General features: G+C 33.5%; 1 protein-coding gene across 2 annotated transcripts in view; it reads right to left on the reverse strand.

The window, feature by feature from the left end:
• Ets98B (DNA-binding protein Ets98B) overlaps nucleotides 1-17808 on the reverse strand; it is a 45396-nt gene that overhangs the window by 10179 nt on the left and 17409 nt on the right. For both annotated transcript variants that reach the window (XM_089631735.1, XM_089631736.1), the window contains exons 2-4: nucleotides 15790-16879; nucleotides 4082-4236; nucleotides 254-383 (exon numbers count right to left, since the gene is read on the reverse strand). In XM_089631735.1, the coding sequence (XP_089487861.1) occupies nucleotides 254-383; nucleotides 4082-4236; nucleotides 15790-16879 (1375 nt within the window). The remainder of the gene's footprint in view (nucleotides 1-253; nucleotides 384-4081; nucleotides 4237-15789; nucleotides 16880-17808) is intronic.

Genomic DNA, 17808 nt, shown 5'->3' on the forward strand with positions numbered 1-17808 from the left:
AAGAATCATGAGGTTTTTTGCCGATGAAAACTTGCTCCAGTATAAAACGAGTATTGTAGGCAGTAAAAATAGATGGCTGTTATTTGAGGTATATCTAAATGACTTGTTTAAACGTAATATTTTGAATTGATCAACATATGTTGAGATTGTATGTTCTATGTTTTGTTCTCCGCCAACAACCAGAAAAAATTATACAATTCGATTTAAAAATACTTCGAAGGAAACATTCTGTATGGACAAATGATTAACGAACCTTCACTTGCTTCTTCTGTGCTTGAGAGGGTGGAAACTGAGGGAACTGTTCCCCACCCACCTCCCCCCACCTCACTCTCTTGCCGGGCTGCTTTCCATATCTCCAGTTGGGCGAATAGTGTGCTTCCAGCCTGTAAAAAACACATTATTATCACCAATTCTAGGTTGCACAAACTTCCCATGACATATTAGTGAAATTGGTTTCTTGTGCGTTTGTATAACATGATTTTAGTTATTTTGTTGAATACCTACGCTTTACGTGATAGCGACAATTAAAGAATTTTGAATGTAATGTGTGTTATTTTGTCAATTTTTATGTGATATTTTAAATAATTAATCCTTTTATTAGCGAATAACTTACGCGAGAAAGCAAACAGCAGATGTGCCGCCTGAAAGATAACGTTTCCTAGAAATTTATCATCGGCAGTTTGAAGGAATTTTTTCGGCTATAAATCTATTCAGTCGATGACAAGAGGCCTTTCAAACATTGTACATCCATCGGGACTATATCTTGCAAACGCCAGAACAAACATCAGGTACTAGGCTGAGATACTAGAGATGAGATCATTTCTAAAATCACGTATTGGTCCATCCGAGCATCGCAATTACCTATAACGAGCTATTGGCCAAGAGATCTTCTAGCGCAAATTGAGAAGATTTCGGTACGTTCACCTCCTAATTTGGAAAAAATATATGAACCTTCCGAAGAGGATAATGATGGTTTTTAAATATGCTGCTGTTATTTAACGCACGCAACAAGAAATCAGTTACGTAGGCAAATATCTATCTTTTATTTTTATTAATTTTTTTTTTTTAAATTAATAACTGGAAAACATTTTAACCGTATTTGATAGGGTTTCGGTACGTTCACCTCCTAATTTGGAAAAAATATATGAACCTTCCGAAGAGGATAGTGATAATGGTTTTTAAATATGCTGCTGTTATTTAACGCACGCAACAAGAAATCAGTTACGTTGGCAAATATCTATCTTTTATTTTTATTAATATTTTTAAAAAAAATTTAAAAACTGGAAAACATTTTAATCGTATTTGATAGGGTATCCACGGGCTTTTCCAAGAACTTCCCGGCAGAAATTTTTATATATTTTTTTCTAATTATTAATCTATTGAGGAACATTACGTAATATACGGTGTTCGGAAATTCATAGTACAAGCGGAAAACTGATGGATCTACATTTGGAGTCGATTTTGAAGTATAACTTTTTTGATGTTTTTGAGTAAATCGAAATGAAAGTTGCAATTTCATCGATCAAATTTAAAATTATCGGTTGCTCAGGCGTTAATATCAGTTGTTTAAGGTCCTTTAAAGTGCTTCGAAGTGTAGAGATTTTTTAACCCTTAATTTACCAAAAAATTGAAATACTCAGATTGGAAAACAATATTTTTATTATTACAACGAGTTCCCTATGTGATGCACATTCATGAGTTTCCCGCTTATACTGTGAGATTCCAGACACTGTATATACCTCAATGTGTAGAACAGGCTTTACGATTTATATAAATTTTTTTCAAATTTACCCGTAAAAGTTCATTAGAAAAATACCAGTTTCGTACAAAGAAAGAGTCGGGGCCCGCCCGTTTAGTGAATTTAGAGTATAAATAATGTCTATTGATCTTTACGAAATGTACAAATTGAAAACAAAGGTAAGAAAATATGTTTAGGAAATATTTGTGTTAAGCTAAAATCCCATACATTAAGAGCAGACTAAACAATTTGATCAAGTAACCCTATTTCCAGTTCATTTCTTGTAAAAATTTCATGACGCTAACCAGACGCTTTCATTGAGAATTCGTTGAGATCGTTGTTTTAAATCGAGGAGAAAATTTAATATTCATTACGAAATAAAGAAGCTGGTATAACATCTCGCTTGTGTGCTCAACCTCGTTTTCTGGCAAAGATAATATGCAACCTAACGGGGGTAATATTTTTCAGTAGTAAAGATGAAAGTTTTGCAAGGTCGAATATATTAAGATTTGTCACTAAAACACCTCCAAGTAGGTTAGTACAATCACGGCTGGAATGCTAATGTGTAATGCGAAAACTTTCTCCATTGCTAACAAATCAAAAACCGCCCATCTTTGCTTCTTCCGCAGCCATAATATTTGATGGTACTTGTCGCATTGACGTCACACTTACACATAAGGTTCCTAACAATAAGTCATTTCATGTTGTTGCTGTTGCGATTCAATCCATCCAACATAATAATGTATAATTTGTCATTATGTATGCGAGAAGGTATCATTAGTATGCAACTTTCACGAAGCAAAAAATTAATAAAAATATTTATGTACGAGTATATATAATTCATCACGGCACACATACCCCAGAAGTTATCACAGAAATTGTATTCATAATTGAACACATATTACAAAGTAAATTATGGTCTTATAACGATAAACCTATCACTGCAAAAATTCACAAATGTATCAACATTTTTATTCCAATATTTGTTAAATACATTTGACTACGCAGAGGTGAAAACTACACGACAATCCTTCATATATATATAGATTTTAATTCGTATGATGTATATAAATGTAAACACCTTTGAATTTAAAAATCTATTTATTGAATAGCAGTTATTTTCATGCTGATACAAAACGTATAACTTTTTCTGCAGATATGTAAATTGAAAATTTGACCTGTATCTTCGTTTAATTCTAGCATCACAGTTTGGAGAGGAAAATTGGGTAGGTATCTATCGAGCATTGCAGATCACCCGAATAAAACTGTTATAAAGTTAAATAAATGTTGATAATAATTATTATATCACATGTATAAGTATGACGAGCGAGGTAAACAAATTTCACCAAACATTTGAGAAAGTTTCCTTAACGATCAAAGGCGAGACTTCTGACGCGGGTAACGGAATGCGGTTTGCATCTGCCTACCGTATAGCAAATGGCTGGAAACGACTGGTAATATCGAGCCAAGAGTAGAAATGGAAAATCACTTTCATCGTCAAACAACAGTCGAAGATGCTGTTGACTAGACGCTTGTGTCAATTAATTTGCAAAATGCACGTAAGCTTTTTGATTGCTGTATTCATTAGATTGCTTTCATCGGACGAGAAATTTGAAGAATATTTATATCCACCGAAGAGACGAATGTAGTTCTTATTCAAACTTTATACTTACTTCGGAGGTTTAACATCACAGGGGCCTAGCTATAAAAACTGGTGTTTTGAGTTAAGCTTCGTTTCGGTAATTCCATACTCATATTTATTAGTGACACGAAGATCTACAGCCGTTTAAGAAATACATTAGGGCGTATAGTTGTGCATACGAGCACTCCAATATTTATTTGCTTTCATCTCAAAACTATGTTTTTGTACATAGGCCCCTATGATCCTAAACCCCCGAACTTATTCTTTCTAACTGATTTTATACAAACATACCAAAAAGTTACTATTGCATAAAACATGACATAAGTGGGTACCAAGCATCTTATTTAACAGGTGTTAATCGATTAAATCCATGAGTAATGTTACCGCAACAGATAATTTCGCTATCCTTCCAAGAATTATTTTCTTTCAAAATACACTTCCTATCATTAATTCTAAGAACTGAATTGAAATTACCCACATAAAAAAAACTGGTAAGGCATACACTACAAGCTTGCAATATTCATAGACTTCAGGCACGACTAATCATAACAATTTTACAATAATTTTTGTAATACGGTTTACATCGGTATACATTTTTGTAATACGATTTACATCGGTGTACATTTTTAGTATGTTATGGTGGATGATATTAGTGTTGTATAAATTTAATGTAAATGATTTAGGTATGGAATGTAACTAACCTGAGGAGCCCTTTGAACGAAGTCCTGTTCACTGAGAGCTGCCAGTTTGGCTCCGTCCATGCAGAAATATTCCATCGGGACTAAAGGAAGAGAGTACTGCCTGAGGGTCCAAAGCAACCAGGCTTTTACATCCTCACCACTCCATTGGCTTGGGTCTGTTGACAAAAAAGAAAAAGACAGGTTAAAAAATTGCAAGAATGTTCGTTAAACCAGAAATGAGCAGTGCCTCGTAAGTGCACAGAGAAAAATGACTAATATTTAATATCGCTAATTTATTGAGAATCTGTTCAAAATGATTCGAAATTCGGTTAAAAACGGGATTGCAGGCCCTTAACGAATGAATTGATAGGTCTCCTAAAAAACTTTCGGTGAAATACACGTGTTCATAAAAATCCTAATACATCTGTATTTTGTCATTGTATTTTATCAAGGCAAATGCAGGTGCATGAACACGTGTTGGCAATTTACTAAAAGTTTATCAGGAAACGGCCTAAAATCCCGTTTTTTACCGGAATGAACAATAATTTTAAGAGGTTTTTAATAAATTAGCAATACTCATTTTTCTCCGTTTGAAAACTGTAAAATAATATTCGTATTTCAGTACCGTGACAAACATAAAACCTTTATTTTATTGAATAAAAATAACCTTTTAAAACATAATAATTTTAGTAAATTTTTAAAATGCACTTAATTTTTTATTTTTTTCTGTTCTTTATAAAATTATTTATTATCTTAAATCATCTTTAATAATGATCGCACAATTTCTTCATGATGACTTTTCATAGTGTACGTAGAATACATTAAATTGATTTATAATGCTGCTGCGCAAAGACGAGTTTATTTAATCGGCCAGAATATAAAGCAAACTAGATGCGAATATTGACAATAAATAGCAAATAGTGTCAACCAGGTCTGGTAGAGTCGTATATTATAGAAAATCTAGATAACAGGTTTGTGTCTGAAAAGATATTCAAAATATACACTTGATCGAGCTCATTTGTTTCCATGTGTAATAAAACGATTGGTCAAAAGGTAGACATTTAAAAAATGAAGTTTTAAATTTTCAAAATAAAACACAGTCCAAGGCCGCCAGGAAATGGTTTATAATCGTTTGACAAGTTGTCCAACTCGGTTCTTGACATTAAATCTTCTGGTCTTCCATTTGACAAGAATGAGATAAATTCGTATTAACATCGTGCAAATTCGATCATCGTATATATATTTATTTAAAATTGTTTTTTTTACAACCATAAAAAGCATTATAATTTGAACAATTCTTCACATTTCAAGTTAATTTTTAAGTTCTGTGAAAGATTTTTTCAAGTTCTGTTATTGTTTCAGTTCTATCAAGCAAATAGCCTATAATTATTATATAATAACATAACTTGAATAGGATTTTCACAGAACCCGAAAATAAACGTTGAAGTTTGATGAATTGTTCAAATTCTCCGTAACAACCCGTGCTAACAGTCTTACTAAAACACGTGGTGTAAATATTACGCGGCGCCTAAGGTTAGAACAGTGAAAAACTTTTATTTGGTTAAAACTGTCTTAAACCAGGCTCGAAGCCGGCTTTATCACACCAGTAAGAATCTAATTAGTAAAACGGTAAGTTCGTTAAGCACTATATAATGTTATTTGACTATCAACGAAGTAGTTTTTTCAATCGGATTATTTTTAAATTTTAATGAATTCTTTCGAAGTCGGGAGGTGTAAATTTAAATTAGATAACAATAATCTACGTGTTCTAGTTTGTGCGACGTTTATTATTATTAATAGATAATATATTATTATTCTGGTAGGTAATAGGTTGCCTATAATGTCAGAAAACTGCCACACCCAAAACCTAATGGAAATAACCGGTTTACAAAAGTCATAGATCTAGTTATTTTATATGGCTCACTTTACTATCAGATCAATATCTGCGATACTAACAATAATTTATTAATGTTATAAAAAGTCATCACGCTATGTTCCATGTATGTTACTTGAAAAGCTATTTTTTCTAGCGACATTGTTTATGGCGACAGGATTATCGATGTGAGAACGATATAATAAAATCAAACCAACGGTCACGATCTATATTAAAAAGTCATACTTATGTGGCTAGTCATTTTTTTTTTGTAACTAATGACCATTGTCAATATCAGTAACACGTAGTTAAACAAAAAAAGATAATTTAGATAAGATTTAATGTCTGCGACTTAAGTTCAATATCCTTTTAAAAATAATTGAGGTTCTACGAAATTATTAATTTGGTTTGTGCCATTCGATCAAATACGTTCATCAATAATTACAATGTAAACGCACAAAGTACATGATTATGGTTCAGTTGACTAAACAAGAAAAGATTTGAAAAAAATTCAATGTAACTTTGGAACAATGGGACTTCAAATATTTTAAACTCTTGTTCTGTTTGCATAAAATACTACGAATAATGAAACACAGTTCACATATACCAAGAAAGCTGTTTTTATCGCCAATCAAACTCATTTGCAATCAATTGTAATCCGAACAAAACAAAGGATTTTTTTTCAGGTTTTTTTTTACGAGTTCGTATTTGCATTTGGTGATTTATCATCAATAGCAAGAACCAGAAATAAATCAAATGATTGTGTGTTAGTTTTATTCTGTCCGGCATTTGCTGACTTATCGGATCGGACGGACTGACTGCTTCTATTGTTGGTAAAGTGGTAATGTCGCTCCATCGGTGTGGAACACGGCGGATTGAACATGCTTCCATAACCAATTAGTTTAGGCCATGTCGTAAACACCTGCCTGTGTCCATAATCTATCTGCTATTATTTGTATTTAAACAACCGAAGTACAATTAAAACTGTATAGGTTAGTTAATTTATTTATTTTAAGTAAATCGAGTATTTTATTGTTACCTTATGAAGAAACATCTTACCTGACTATGTGTACTACTCGGTTGTACCGAAACGTCGCTTACAAAGAGGCACAAGACTGCTCGATACTCCAAAAGAAAAGCAATAATGCCGTTGAAAGCACAAGCAATTTTTCTGCAATTTTCATTAATTTCTCAAATTTTCACTCTAAAAAGTATCTCGAATTGTATGAACTGTTCATAAGTAGAAAATAATAATTAAGTAACAATAATTTGAATGATTAAAGATGAAGAGTGGTGAAATTAATAACGACTATTTACCATACGACGCGTATTTAATTATTCTCATATTTCTGCATGTCTTTACGTATCCTAAGAACTAATTACTGTGATTAAAGTAAATAATGTTGCATATGTTTTGCGTGGCAGCTCACCGTTTTAATTCCCCGTGTTTTTCTAATTTCTCGCGTGTTTCATATGATTACGTTCTAAACAGACTGATTTCTTGCAGCAGACGCAATGGACCGAAGAGACCCCATTGTTACATATGACTATGGGACTGAACTCTACAATAAAAATAAAAAAAGTTATTCCACTGTTGTGAACCAAATTTGAATAAATGCATGCACTCTTTAGCGAACGCTGATTGAACTTGTGGACAACTTACTTGTCTCGCATTTACACGAATTAAATAAATAATATTTAACGTCACATAACTTGTTTTGGTCCACACTCCTTGCTTAAATCACAATATTGAGTCGTTCAATACGTTTTTTTTCCTGTTTTACCAACTCGATATTTGACTCGGTTCCAAGATCACTCAATACAATTTCCGTTTAATCAACACCTTTAAAAAGTAATATAAAGTCATTAAAAGCGATGTACAAAAAAACAAACCTATTCTACGTAACCTTTTCAACATTGTTTTTGTTTCATTACTTTTCATGCCTTCACTTTTTAAAGGTTGTCATTGTGGTGAGTTATCCAGTCACCATTTGACAATTCTTCAACATTTATTGAACGACAGATTTGTAACTAAAAACTTGATCAACTTCGTTGAAAGAAGGTTCACGCTCATTCGATTTGACCAACTAAAATTGAAACGTCAGAACACGCCATAATGGTTATATTCTCAATCTCTTATATTTTTTCGGTTTTTCCCATTTGTTTTATTATTTTACCACACATAGACCGCAATTACTTGCTAAAAAAACTACTCTATTGAATTTGGGTAGATGTTTTCAAGAAAGTTTTTCTTTATATTTGCAAGTGTTTTAATGTGCTAAACAAAAACAAAGAAGATGCTTTAGAAGAAGGATTACTGATGGGAGTATAAAAGATACGCTGAAAATATAGTATCGGAATGAACCAAAGATATTAGAAGAACGAGATATGCTATGTTGGCCGCCGGACCGTAGCCGGAGTACTAACTAATTAGGGTACTTTGAACGGTATCGGGACGTGTACGCACAGAAATCTGTTCTATGTATTAGTGCGGATACCTTAGCGATGCCTTAGCGTAAGCGAAGGTGTGCAGTAGTATTGGTGAACAAAACCGGCGACACTCGGCAAAACAATTCCACTCAGTACGAACTGCGCATAGCACATCTCGTTCTTCTAATATCTTTGGAATGAACAGTAAGGTTATGGTTAGGGGTAACCACGCAGAAAAAAAAACTGTTAAAAACGGGACTGCAGGCCCTTAACGATTTTTTTTTTTTTTACTTTTAGTAAAAAAAGGAATGTATTAACGTGACGTCGGAACTCAAAATACTTTCGCATTTCGTCATTATGTATTAACAAGAGAAACGCAGGTGCATGACCATGTTTTTCGATATATTCTGTAAATACAAACATTTTATTAGGAAACGGCCTGCTGTCTCGTTTTAACCGGATTTTAATAAATCAGCATTACTCGTTTTTCACCGTGCATTCTCATTAGAGACCGGTTGGTCAGTGTGAAAATAGGCAAGATATAAAGGAAATACGTGCAATTATTGTTCAAACCAAATAACAGGTAAAATAAAGTATATTTAATTATGTTTCCGTAAACATTGAGAATACATTATATTATTTTGCCAGTAAGGATGACGTGAAAAATTTATGCTGCGATTTGATTATGAGTCGCCGAGAATTGTAATTTTTTAATCGATATTCTTAATCAGTGACTTTTATGACGTTTAAAGTTTCATGACTAAAAAACACAATTGTATATAAGACGGTCCAAAAATAGAGGGGCATGCGTAATGCGTGTATCGAAATTATAAATGTAATTTACAACGTTATTTTTAAGATAACAAAAATATTTTGAAAGGTTTTAACGTTAATTCATCGTTAAAAACGTTATTTAGCTGACGCAGGTATTTAAACAAAATAAGTGTAATATCTTTGTTTGAATAGCTTATTATTGAAACGAACATGTTGCTGGTGAATAATATTCAATAGGTTGCAGAATATCCGATGTTTAGAACGGGTTGTTTTACAGAATTCAAACAAATTCATCAAATTTCAAAGTTGATTTTAAAGTTCTGTGGAGGTTCTATTAAAGTTCTGTCATTATTTCAGTTTTTTTTCAGTAAAATTTGGTTTTAATCTTTTTCTTTGATTTTACTGTCAAATATTTACTAAATAAGAAAAAAAAGTGTCAAAGATTTGCGTGGCGTTTTTGAGGATAAACTTAAAATAAAATACGATTTTAATTTCCATCACCTGACTGAACAACGTCTGTAAAACCAGTATAATGTTTGGCAAGTAGTTAACTTGTAAATTGCGAAATCTTGGAAATTTTGTGATATTGTGAATTCATTCAAAATATGAGTCATTGCAATGAAATGATCACACCACTGGCAGGGTAAGAACCTCGGCAAGCCTTTTACATTATGGGTATTTACGTATTTTGTAACTACAACAAGAACCACTCACTTTTATACAAACGTTACAAAATAAAGAAAACGTCAATCTTTAATATTACCTAATCACTGTAGCTCAATACATATTGTTGAGCTACGAGGAATGAATACGTATTATAAAACAATTGTTATTGTTTGTTATAATTACGTAAATATGAACGCAACTAACTCCGAACATGATTTAATTTCTTATAGAAATATTGTAAGTTCAGCGGACTATAAAAATTACGGGTAATACAGCCAATACTGTTTTCCTAAACATAAGCGACTGATTTGAGAGATTGTTTGCAGAATCGATCGATAATTTCATAAACTCTTACCAGAGAAGCAATTTTTATGAAATTGTTATTTAGTTTATGTTATGAAGAAAAATATCATTTGGTTCCACATATAGATAGGTACTATTGATTCAATGAACAATATTTCAATACGAAACTCTACTTTAATAAGATCCTCCACAACAGCTTCAGAAGCCCCGAGGTTAATGTTTTCCCTCAGGGCCTCCTGTCTGGGGCATATATATATATGTTTTAAAAATAAACTAATTTCTATCGCCATTACTGCACAATTTTCTCTAAGGTGTTGTAAGTAATGCAGTCTCCATAATCTGAAAAATTAAAAATCAAACTTGTTCGTTTTAAAAAAATTTCTAATCATTGGAATCTTTATGAAACAGTTGGATTTTGTGAACATTATTTGAGAATTTCCGTAAAGTTTTTACGTAGATGCTAAGTAGTAAAACGTTTTATTATTTTCATAATCGGATACTGTGGACTTACCGATGTGATTTGCCTTGCTTACTTTGTGCAACTCTCTTCACCTGATATGTCAGTTGTATTTAAGGCGATGCACTACGTCGTGTAATATTTTAAATTGAACCGCTTTCAATAACAACCCTTACGTAGATGGCGATAAGGTTAAAATTCCCGCTTAACACCATCCGCCTGTTTTAATTAATGCAAGAAAAAAACATGGCCAAAAAGTGCCTTTTATTTTATTTTGTGGGTGTTCAGGCATAAATATTTATTTTTTTCCGATCATTTTATAAATAACTAAATTTGCCACATTATACAATAAAATGATAAACGAAAATGGGTTCGTAAGTATGAGATTTTGAAATTTAAAGCAGTTTTCATGGGCCTTATACATTATTTTTTTCTGGGCTTATAAAAAAACTTCTGTAAAAAATACTCGATTGTTTTAAAGGCCAAGATGTATTCGACTTGCAGTATTTAATTAAAGCATCTGAAACATTTCTAGGCGACCAAATTTTCAAACCAAAAACACATGATTTTGCATTACTACGTATGGCATCGCCTTAAACTGGCTTTGTTGGAATTTCGAGCTTAGCACATAAATTCGTATGTAGTTCGTAAGCATAGACATCACCAATATTACATGTTTTGTTTATGATTTTAATAGAGAACCGTGTTTCATTTTTCTTTGCAAAACCAAACTTATGTCATCGCAATGATTTGTTTCACATGCTCAGCAACTGCTGATTATTTTTACGCGAGTTCAGTATAGGAGTTGATTTTTGATAAAGTTCCTCACTTCACCACAAGTATGGTGCTTACTAATTTTAAATAGTATTTGTTTTACTGAAAACTGCACTGTTAGCGAAATTCCGACGAACTAACCACTTAAAACAATCTGTTCGCAGGTTGAAAGTTTAAAAATCTCTCTTACCAGACGGTTTTAGTATCATCCTTTATTATTTAATATCATCGACATTCCTCATCGCTCGATGAATCATCGAAGTCCATACTGATAAACGAAAGGCAATTTACGTAATTTTTTTGTGAAAATTAAACTTTTTTCATCAATGGTTAATGTCTTGTGTTTTCAACCCACCCACCCCGCCCCATTATCTGGTGATTCGGATTATTAGAGGATCGGATTACAGAGACTTTACTGTAGTAATTTACAAATTTCTACCAGTAAAGAGAAAATCGGTTGTTTTCTGATTCTGTTATTTTTAACGGTGTCTGTCAATACCAAAGTACGAGTATTCCGTACTAACATGTTTTCAAATACAACTCGGCGCTTTTGTCTTTGCTGGTATGATGGACATACATGAATGAACAATTGTAAAAAGTCATACAATATGATTTAGTCACTGTCATGGCTTGTAGAAACTTTCTAAAATCTGTCGCTTCCATGGAATATTTCTTAATTACTTATTTTCAAATTTTGTGTAATTAATGTTTTAACTTTTTAATCGAAAGAATCTAATTTTAACTAATGGTTAATCTTAACATCTACAACCAATGTAATCGATCCATGTTATGAAAGTCAAATTCTTATATCGTGAAATCATAAAATGTTTTAATTTTCTTATTTAATTTTTTAAGTTAATCAGTTCTAAACAAAATCTCAAGTTTGCCAAGCTAGAATATCTTTCGGTTATAAAACAATAACGATAAAAAAAACTTGTTAAAAGCGACCATTCATTCAGTACCCAAAATCGGTAAGACTTTGTTGTGGCATGTAATATCTTTTTACTCTGTGCGTCAAATAAAATCTAAGAATTGGACGAAGTCTACGATCACTTTGCACCGGTTGATGGGCTACTTTCCTTACAAGGTGTGTACAGTCCGCAGATGGCAGACCGAGTGAAAATTTCACCAGAAGTGGCTCTCGGAGAGAGATCATCGTAGGAAGGACTGTACATTTTGACGTCACCGAAGGCTGCGCTCGAGGCAAGGTTGGCTGCTCATAGGCCGTGAGGAAACTGCCAGTCATACTTATGCATGCTCGTGATATAACGCCATCTCTTGGATATCTCAAATATTTGTATTGACGTGACCAAACATCTCATTTTCCCTTCCTCTTCTAAAATGCTGTTTGATTTGCTTGACAAATTTCCCTTTCCAAATGAAGAACGAAAAATTCATCAATACCAAGTAAATGAAACCGTCGTCATTTAACTTAAATATTAGTGCAACTTTATATATAACATAAACGCTAACAAAACACTGCTTCGACCTGATCAACTGATCTCATATTTTGACTGAACTAAAGAATCGTGGTAATATAAAGTCCAACGACTAATAAGATACTCTTGATATCAGTATAAAATATACATGCAATTTTTTTATTTTTTTTTATTGTTGATACATTATTTTACAATATTTCATATTTTAATTCAGTAATGTTGGCCTTAATAATACTAATAATAATAATAATACTTAATAATACCTTAATACAACTATAGTTTTTTTAACAAACGAAACAAACCACTTTTTCACTAAATACAACAACTATTCCACGATTTAAAAGACACGCAATCATAAAACAGAACGATTATGTACTAACTTTACTACCAAAGAAAATTACCACCAATGAAAAATTTGACAAACAAAGAAAAATGCCATTTTTTAACATAAATGATCGAATGTTTATTTCATTATAAAGAAGAAGGATTTTCCGTTAATAGTAAAAAATAACATCAGTCAAATGATCACCACGACCACGCCGACAGGACCATGTCCTTTTCATGAAATTTTCCATAACCAAATCGCAAAGTGGCTGCCTTATGTCCTCGATAGCCTCACGAATCCCATCTTAAAGGTCTTGAATTGACGCTGGGCTGTTGTCGTAGACCTTCTCTTTCACGTGGCTCCAAAGGAAGAAGTTGCAAGGTGTTAAATCATAAGATTTTGGCGGCCAAATGTGATCACCTCTTCGAGAGATAACAGGGTCCAGAAACTTTTCCCGTAAAAGATGAATAGTTTCGTTGCTTGTGTGGCACGTAGCACCGTCTTGTTGAAAGTAAACGTTATCCAGATCAATACCATCTAATTCCGGCCATAAAAAATCATTAATCATCCTTCGATAGCTCTTTGAATATCAAAATAACACCTCTTATTGGAAAACCCTGTAGTTTCATCTACCGTTTTTTTTAAATAATTATGTTTAACTCTAACGTACATAAAGCAAAGAAACCGTCGATTTGTATTCAGTAGAAGAATGATTGGGGTGCCATTAGCGATCTACGTTTGCATAAGTATCAGGGATTTATTTCATGCTGCCCCATCACTTGCCGTCGTGTAAAATATTCAACACCAGAGGCAATGAGCATGTGAAACCAATGGCCTACATGTTTTTCATTAAGTACATTGCTTTACCTTGTCGTTTGCGGTTTGGTAAGCCAAAGAAGGTAGTTTAAATTAACTTTAAACAAAATAATTAAATTTGTATATTATTTACGTAAAAGCAATAATTACCTATTTGAAGATAATTTATTTTTTTATGTCATTTGTTTTTTCATTATTTTTTTAAGTATTTAATTTTTTAATTTTTCATGTAATTTATTTTTTGATTTATGTAATTATTTTTAATCACCGTTCATTATAATATTTAGGTCTACAGGTTAATTTTCATTACAAGTTTATCTTGCCAAAAGAAACCATTGGTTTTGAAACATGTCGTTCATTTTTTAATCAAATAGTGGTGTACACAATTTTATTTATTTTATTTAAAAAAATATGCTTAATCTTTTAAAAAACAAGCTTTTTTCCTCGTTTTTGTGTCATAAAATTAATATAATACCAGTGTGGAATGTAGATATCAACTTTTTTCCAAAGCGTCAATTGGGCGTTCATTATTATTTTAACTGTTACAAAATTAGAGACGATCTTCATAGTGTAAAGGTTTATGCGTTTGTTTTTGAGTCATATAATATCACATCTCATAGCAGCGATAAAATATGTTGGCATGTAGTTATTCCATATCATATATGTAGTATGTGGCCACTCTTAGTCTGGATGTTGTGATGTCTACTGTTATGTGTGATGGCTCTTACTAACATAACTATGCATCTCTCGTAAAGATCTATTCTTTAGAAGAGATAATTTTCGACAAAATCTGATACACCTAATCATACATTTACTTAATATGAATTTTATGTAGCAAAGTTTTATTGATGCAAATTGTACGAGTTTAATAATCTTTATTAGGTTTTATAGTAGAGGGACTAAGCAAATGTAATAAAATGGCAATAAATGCCGTGCTCAAATACAAAACGCAAGTTAAATAATTAATTATGCTACCAGCAAGTGTTGACATGGCGTTCGTGCTTTTTATGTTTCTTTAATCAATACTATAGGTATCTAAATAGAAAAAAGAATAACAATATTTGGTCAACATCGGGGTTTGCTACTGAATTGCTTCTTATGTTTCCAGAGAAGTAAATAATTATTAAGTACCGCCTCGGCCGTAAGGGGAATTTCAACTAGTTTTATAACATCTCCAGTCGTGCAATAATTATTGAGTGCCTGAACATCATTAACACCTTAAATAAATACAAATCGGGCTATTTCAGCAACGTGCCCAAGCGAATAAGTATGTACACAAGTCCATTTCTTAGAATGAAAGAATGTGACTGAATACATGAATTTTAATGTTAAGAAATAAAAATGGTAATGATTAAATCAGTCACGCCTGCCAAGCCAGTTATACAGTGAGTGTCGTGGCTACCGAAACCGCAAGACTCAACAATTCAACGACCAAGTTGAAGACACCCAATAAGAAAAGATGAAGCATTGCTGTTAAAACTAAATACTCCTACTGTGTATATACTATTGTTTGCTGTTTAGAATTCATTGCATCAATGAGAGCAGTTGTTTTCAGAAATGCTAGTCGTTACAAAGCTACTTGATCAAGCGAAATATTCAAGACTTGTCCAACCTTGATATTTCAAATCAAAATGCATTGAGTTTAAAGTGCATTCATTGCTTTGCGAAGAAAGTTGCGAGGCAATATGACACAGGCATCCAAATTATACATATATGCATAGTGCAAGGGCCAAGAACTACTTATAACGTTGTTTAATTATTATACAATACTTTCTAAATAAATTCCTCACATCTTAGTTATTGAACGGTTTTCGGGGTTGAATCAAATAGAGGGAAAGGCCGATCAAAACAGAAATTAATTGAGAGACTTACCTGGAGAAATTCCTAGTGCTGAGCAAGTGTTATCCACATCTTTCCTCATCTGCTCGATGGCCATGGATAGGACGGGTTCAATCTTCTCTCTTGCCAAAACGCTGCTGCATGACGTCATCAGAGTGTCACTTGCAGAACTCATCCCGTCTGGTTCTTCCATCTTCACCGTCAAGTTTGTGAAGGGAGTGAAACTTGAGGTCAGGGAGTCTAAGTTCAGTGGTCTTAAGTTAAATCTCTTCTGGAAGGAAGTATCTTGGAGAACTTCTCGTAAAAGCTGGTGGTCTTTTGGTTTCGCGTACGGTTCTAACTTGGGTACCAAGAGAGTGGTGTAACTACCTATCTGAGTATCAGACTGAAGCTTCTGTTGAGAGTAAACAGAATCTTGTAAAATCTGATTCTCCTTCAGAAACTCTTCTATATCAATTGCTGCCTCGTCTTTGATGGTTTGAGAAGTGAACTGGGATGGAGAGACGGGTTGATTATAGTGAGGAGACGAATGGTTTGAGTAAGATGTGCAGGTACTGGCGGGAGAGTAAGGGGAACTTCCTGAGTATTGGGGAGAAAGGAGTAGATTAGGTTCCTGCTTAACGGTGAGGTAAGGCGAGTAGGAAGAACCGGGAGAGGAATACGATAAGTTTGAAGTATCGTAGGGTGAGCAAGGCTGGATACTGAATGTCGGTATAGACCCTTCGTCTGATGAAGGCGAAGGAGTGGGATAAACTGGAGACTGATATCCAAAATTATGGAACTGCTCAAACAAGAGAGTGTTGTCGTTCTGATACTGGTTCAGTCTTTGGATTTCTGTTTTAAATGGCATTGACTTCAGCTGTGGAATGTTGTCTTCCAGAATGGTGGTGGGGAAGTCGAAATCCCCGAGATCTTTGTGTTTAATGCAGTCGTCCTCGTCTTGGATGCCGAACATGGGCTCGGTGGTGGGGTCCCCGAGCAAGTTGACTAGGTGGCGCAGGGAGGGCGGGGAAACGGGCACCTCGCCGTCGGGGGGCAGCAAGGACAGGTCGAAGCTGTCTGCCGTGAAGGTATAGGGCGTGCTGGGCGGGGACTGGCCGGCCGAGGGAACCGTCTGGGGCATCTGCAAAAAAAGGAAAAATTAATGAATGTACTGATAATTCAACTAAAAATAAAACAATATGAAAAAATAAATATTGTGTAAGACCCTCCTCTAGACCTTGGGGGAAACCGCAGGTCCTTCTTTGTGGAGATAATTTAAAAATTAATGTAGAGCTACCGGCATCTGTTTATCCTCTTTCACATAATCCGAGCCTCTTCAGGATCCGCATTAATAAATCTTTTCCTTCAGCAGCTTCCTACGCTGCCCAACCAAAAAACTTAAACTTGTCAATATACAAGATGAATCATTTATCACCAATAAAATTTTATTTTTTTTAGTTATAGAGCGGAGACCGTTTACGCATAGTTCTCGTGAGTACTTATAGGACATAGGCACATTGTGCAACCTCCCAATTTACCTCCATCCTTTAACAGTAACCCGGTCCCTTTTATAAAGTTACCGGGGTTGTCGTTGGACATGTTTTCTGGATCCATATGTTAATTGGTTGCAACCTATTTTTTTTAATTGTCTCGATCCTTCGCAAATTTGTTGTTTCTTTCATTTAAAAACGTTATTTCTAAATTAAGAAACCATCGGTTTTTTGAGAAAAACTTTTTAACGGATTGATAATTTATTTCACATTAGAAATAATTGTGCTCGTAATAAATGTATTTAAAAATAATTTACTAATTTGATCCTTTTACAAACACGTGTTTAACATTGAAAAATATTTGAATCAAAGCTGTTTTACTTTTATTGTGTACGTATAGTACCTACGTCATAAGAAGAGCAATGATGACAGAAATACATTAAAATTCCCATAAGTATGCTTTGGGAAGGACTGGAAGAGTTTTGTTAGATGTTTTTTTGGGTTCTCACGCGCTGCAAGTGTACCAGCTGTAATCGAATAAATCCTTAACAAGTGGTTGGCACTTTAAAAAGACGCAATC

This window comes from Hesperophylax consimilis, chromosome 5, assembly GCF_061612785.1.
Source record: "Hesperophylax consimilis isolate HC1 chromosome 5, BYU_Hcon_1.0, whole genome shotgun sequence".
Taxonomy (NCBI): Eukaryota; Metazoa; Arthropoda; class Insecta; order Trichoptera; family Limnephilidae; genus Hesperophylax; species Hesperophylax consimilis.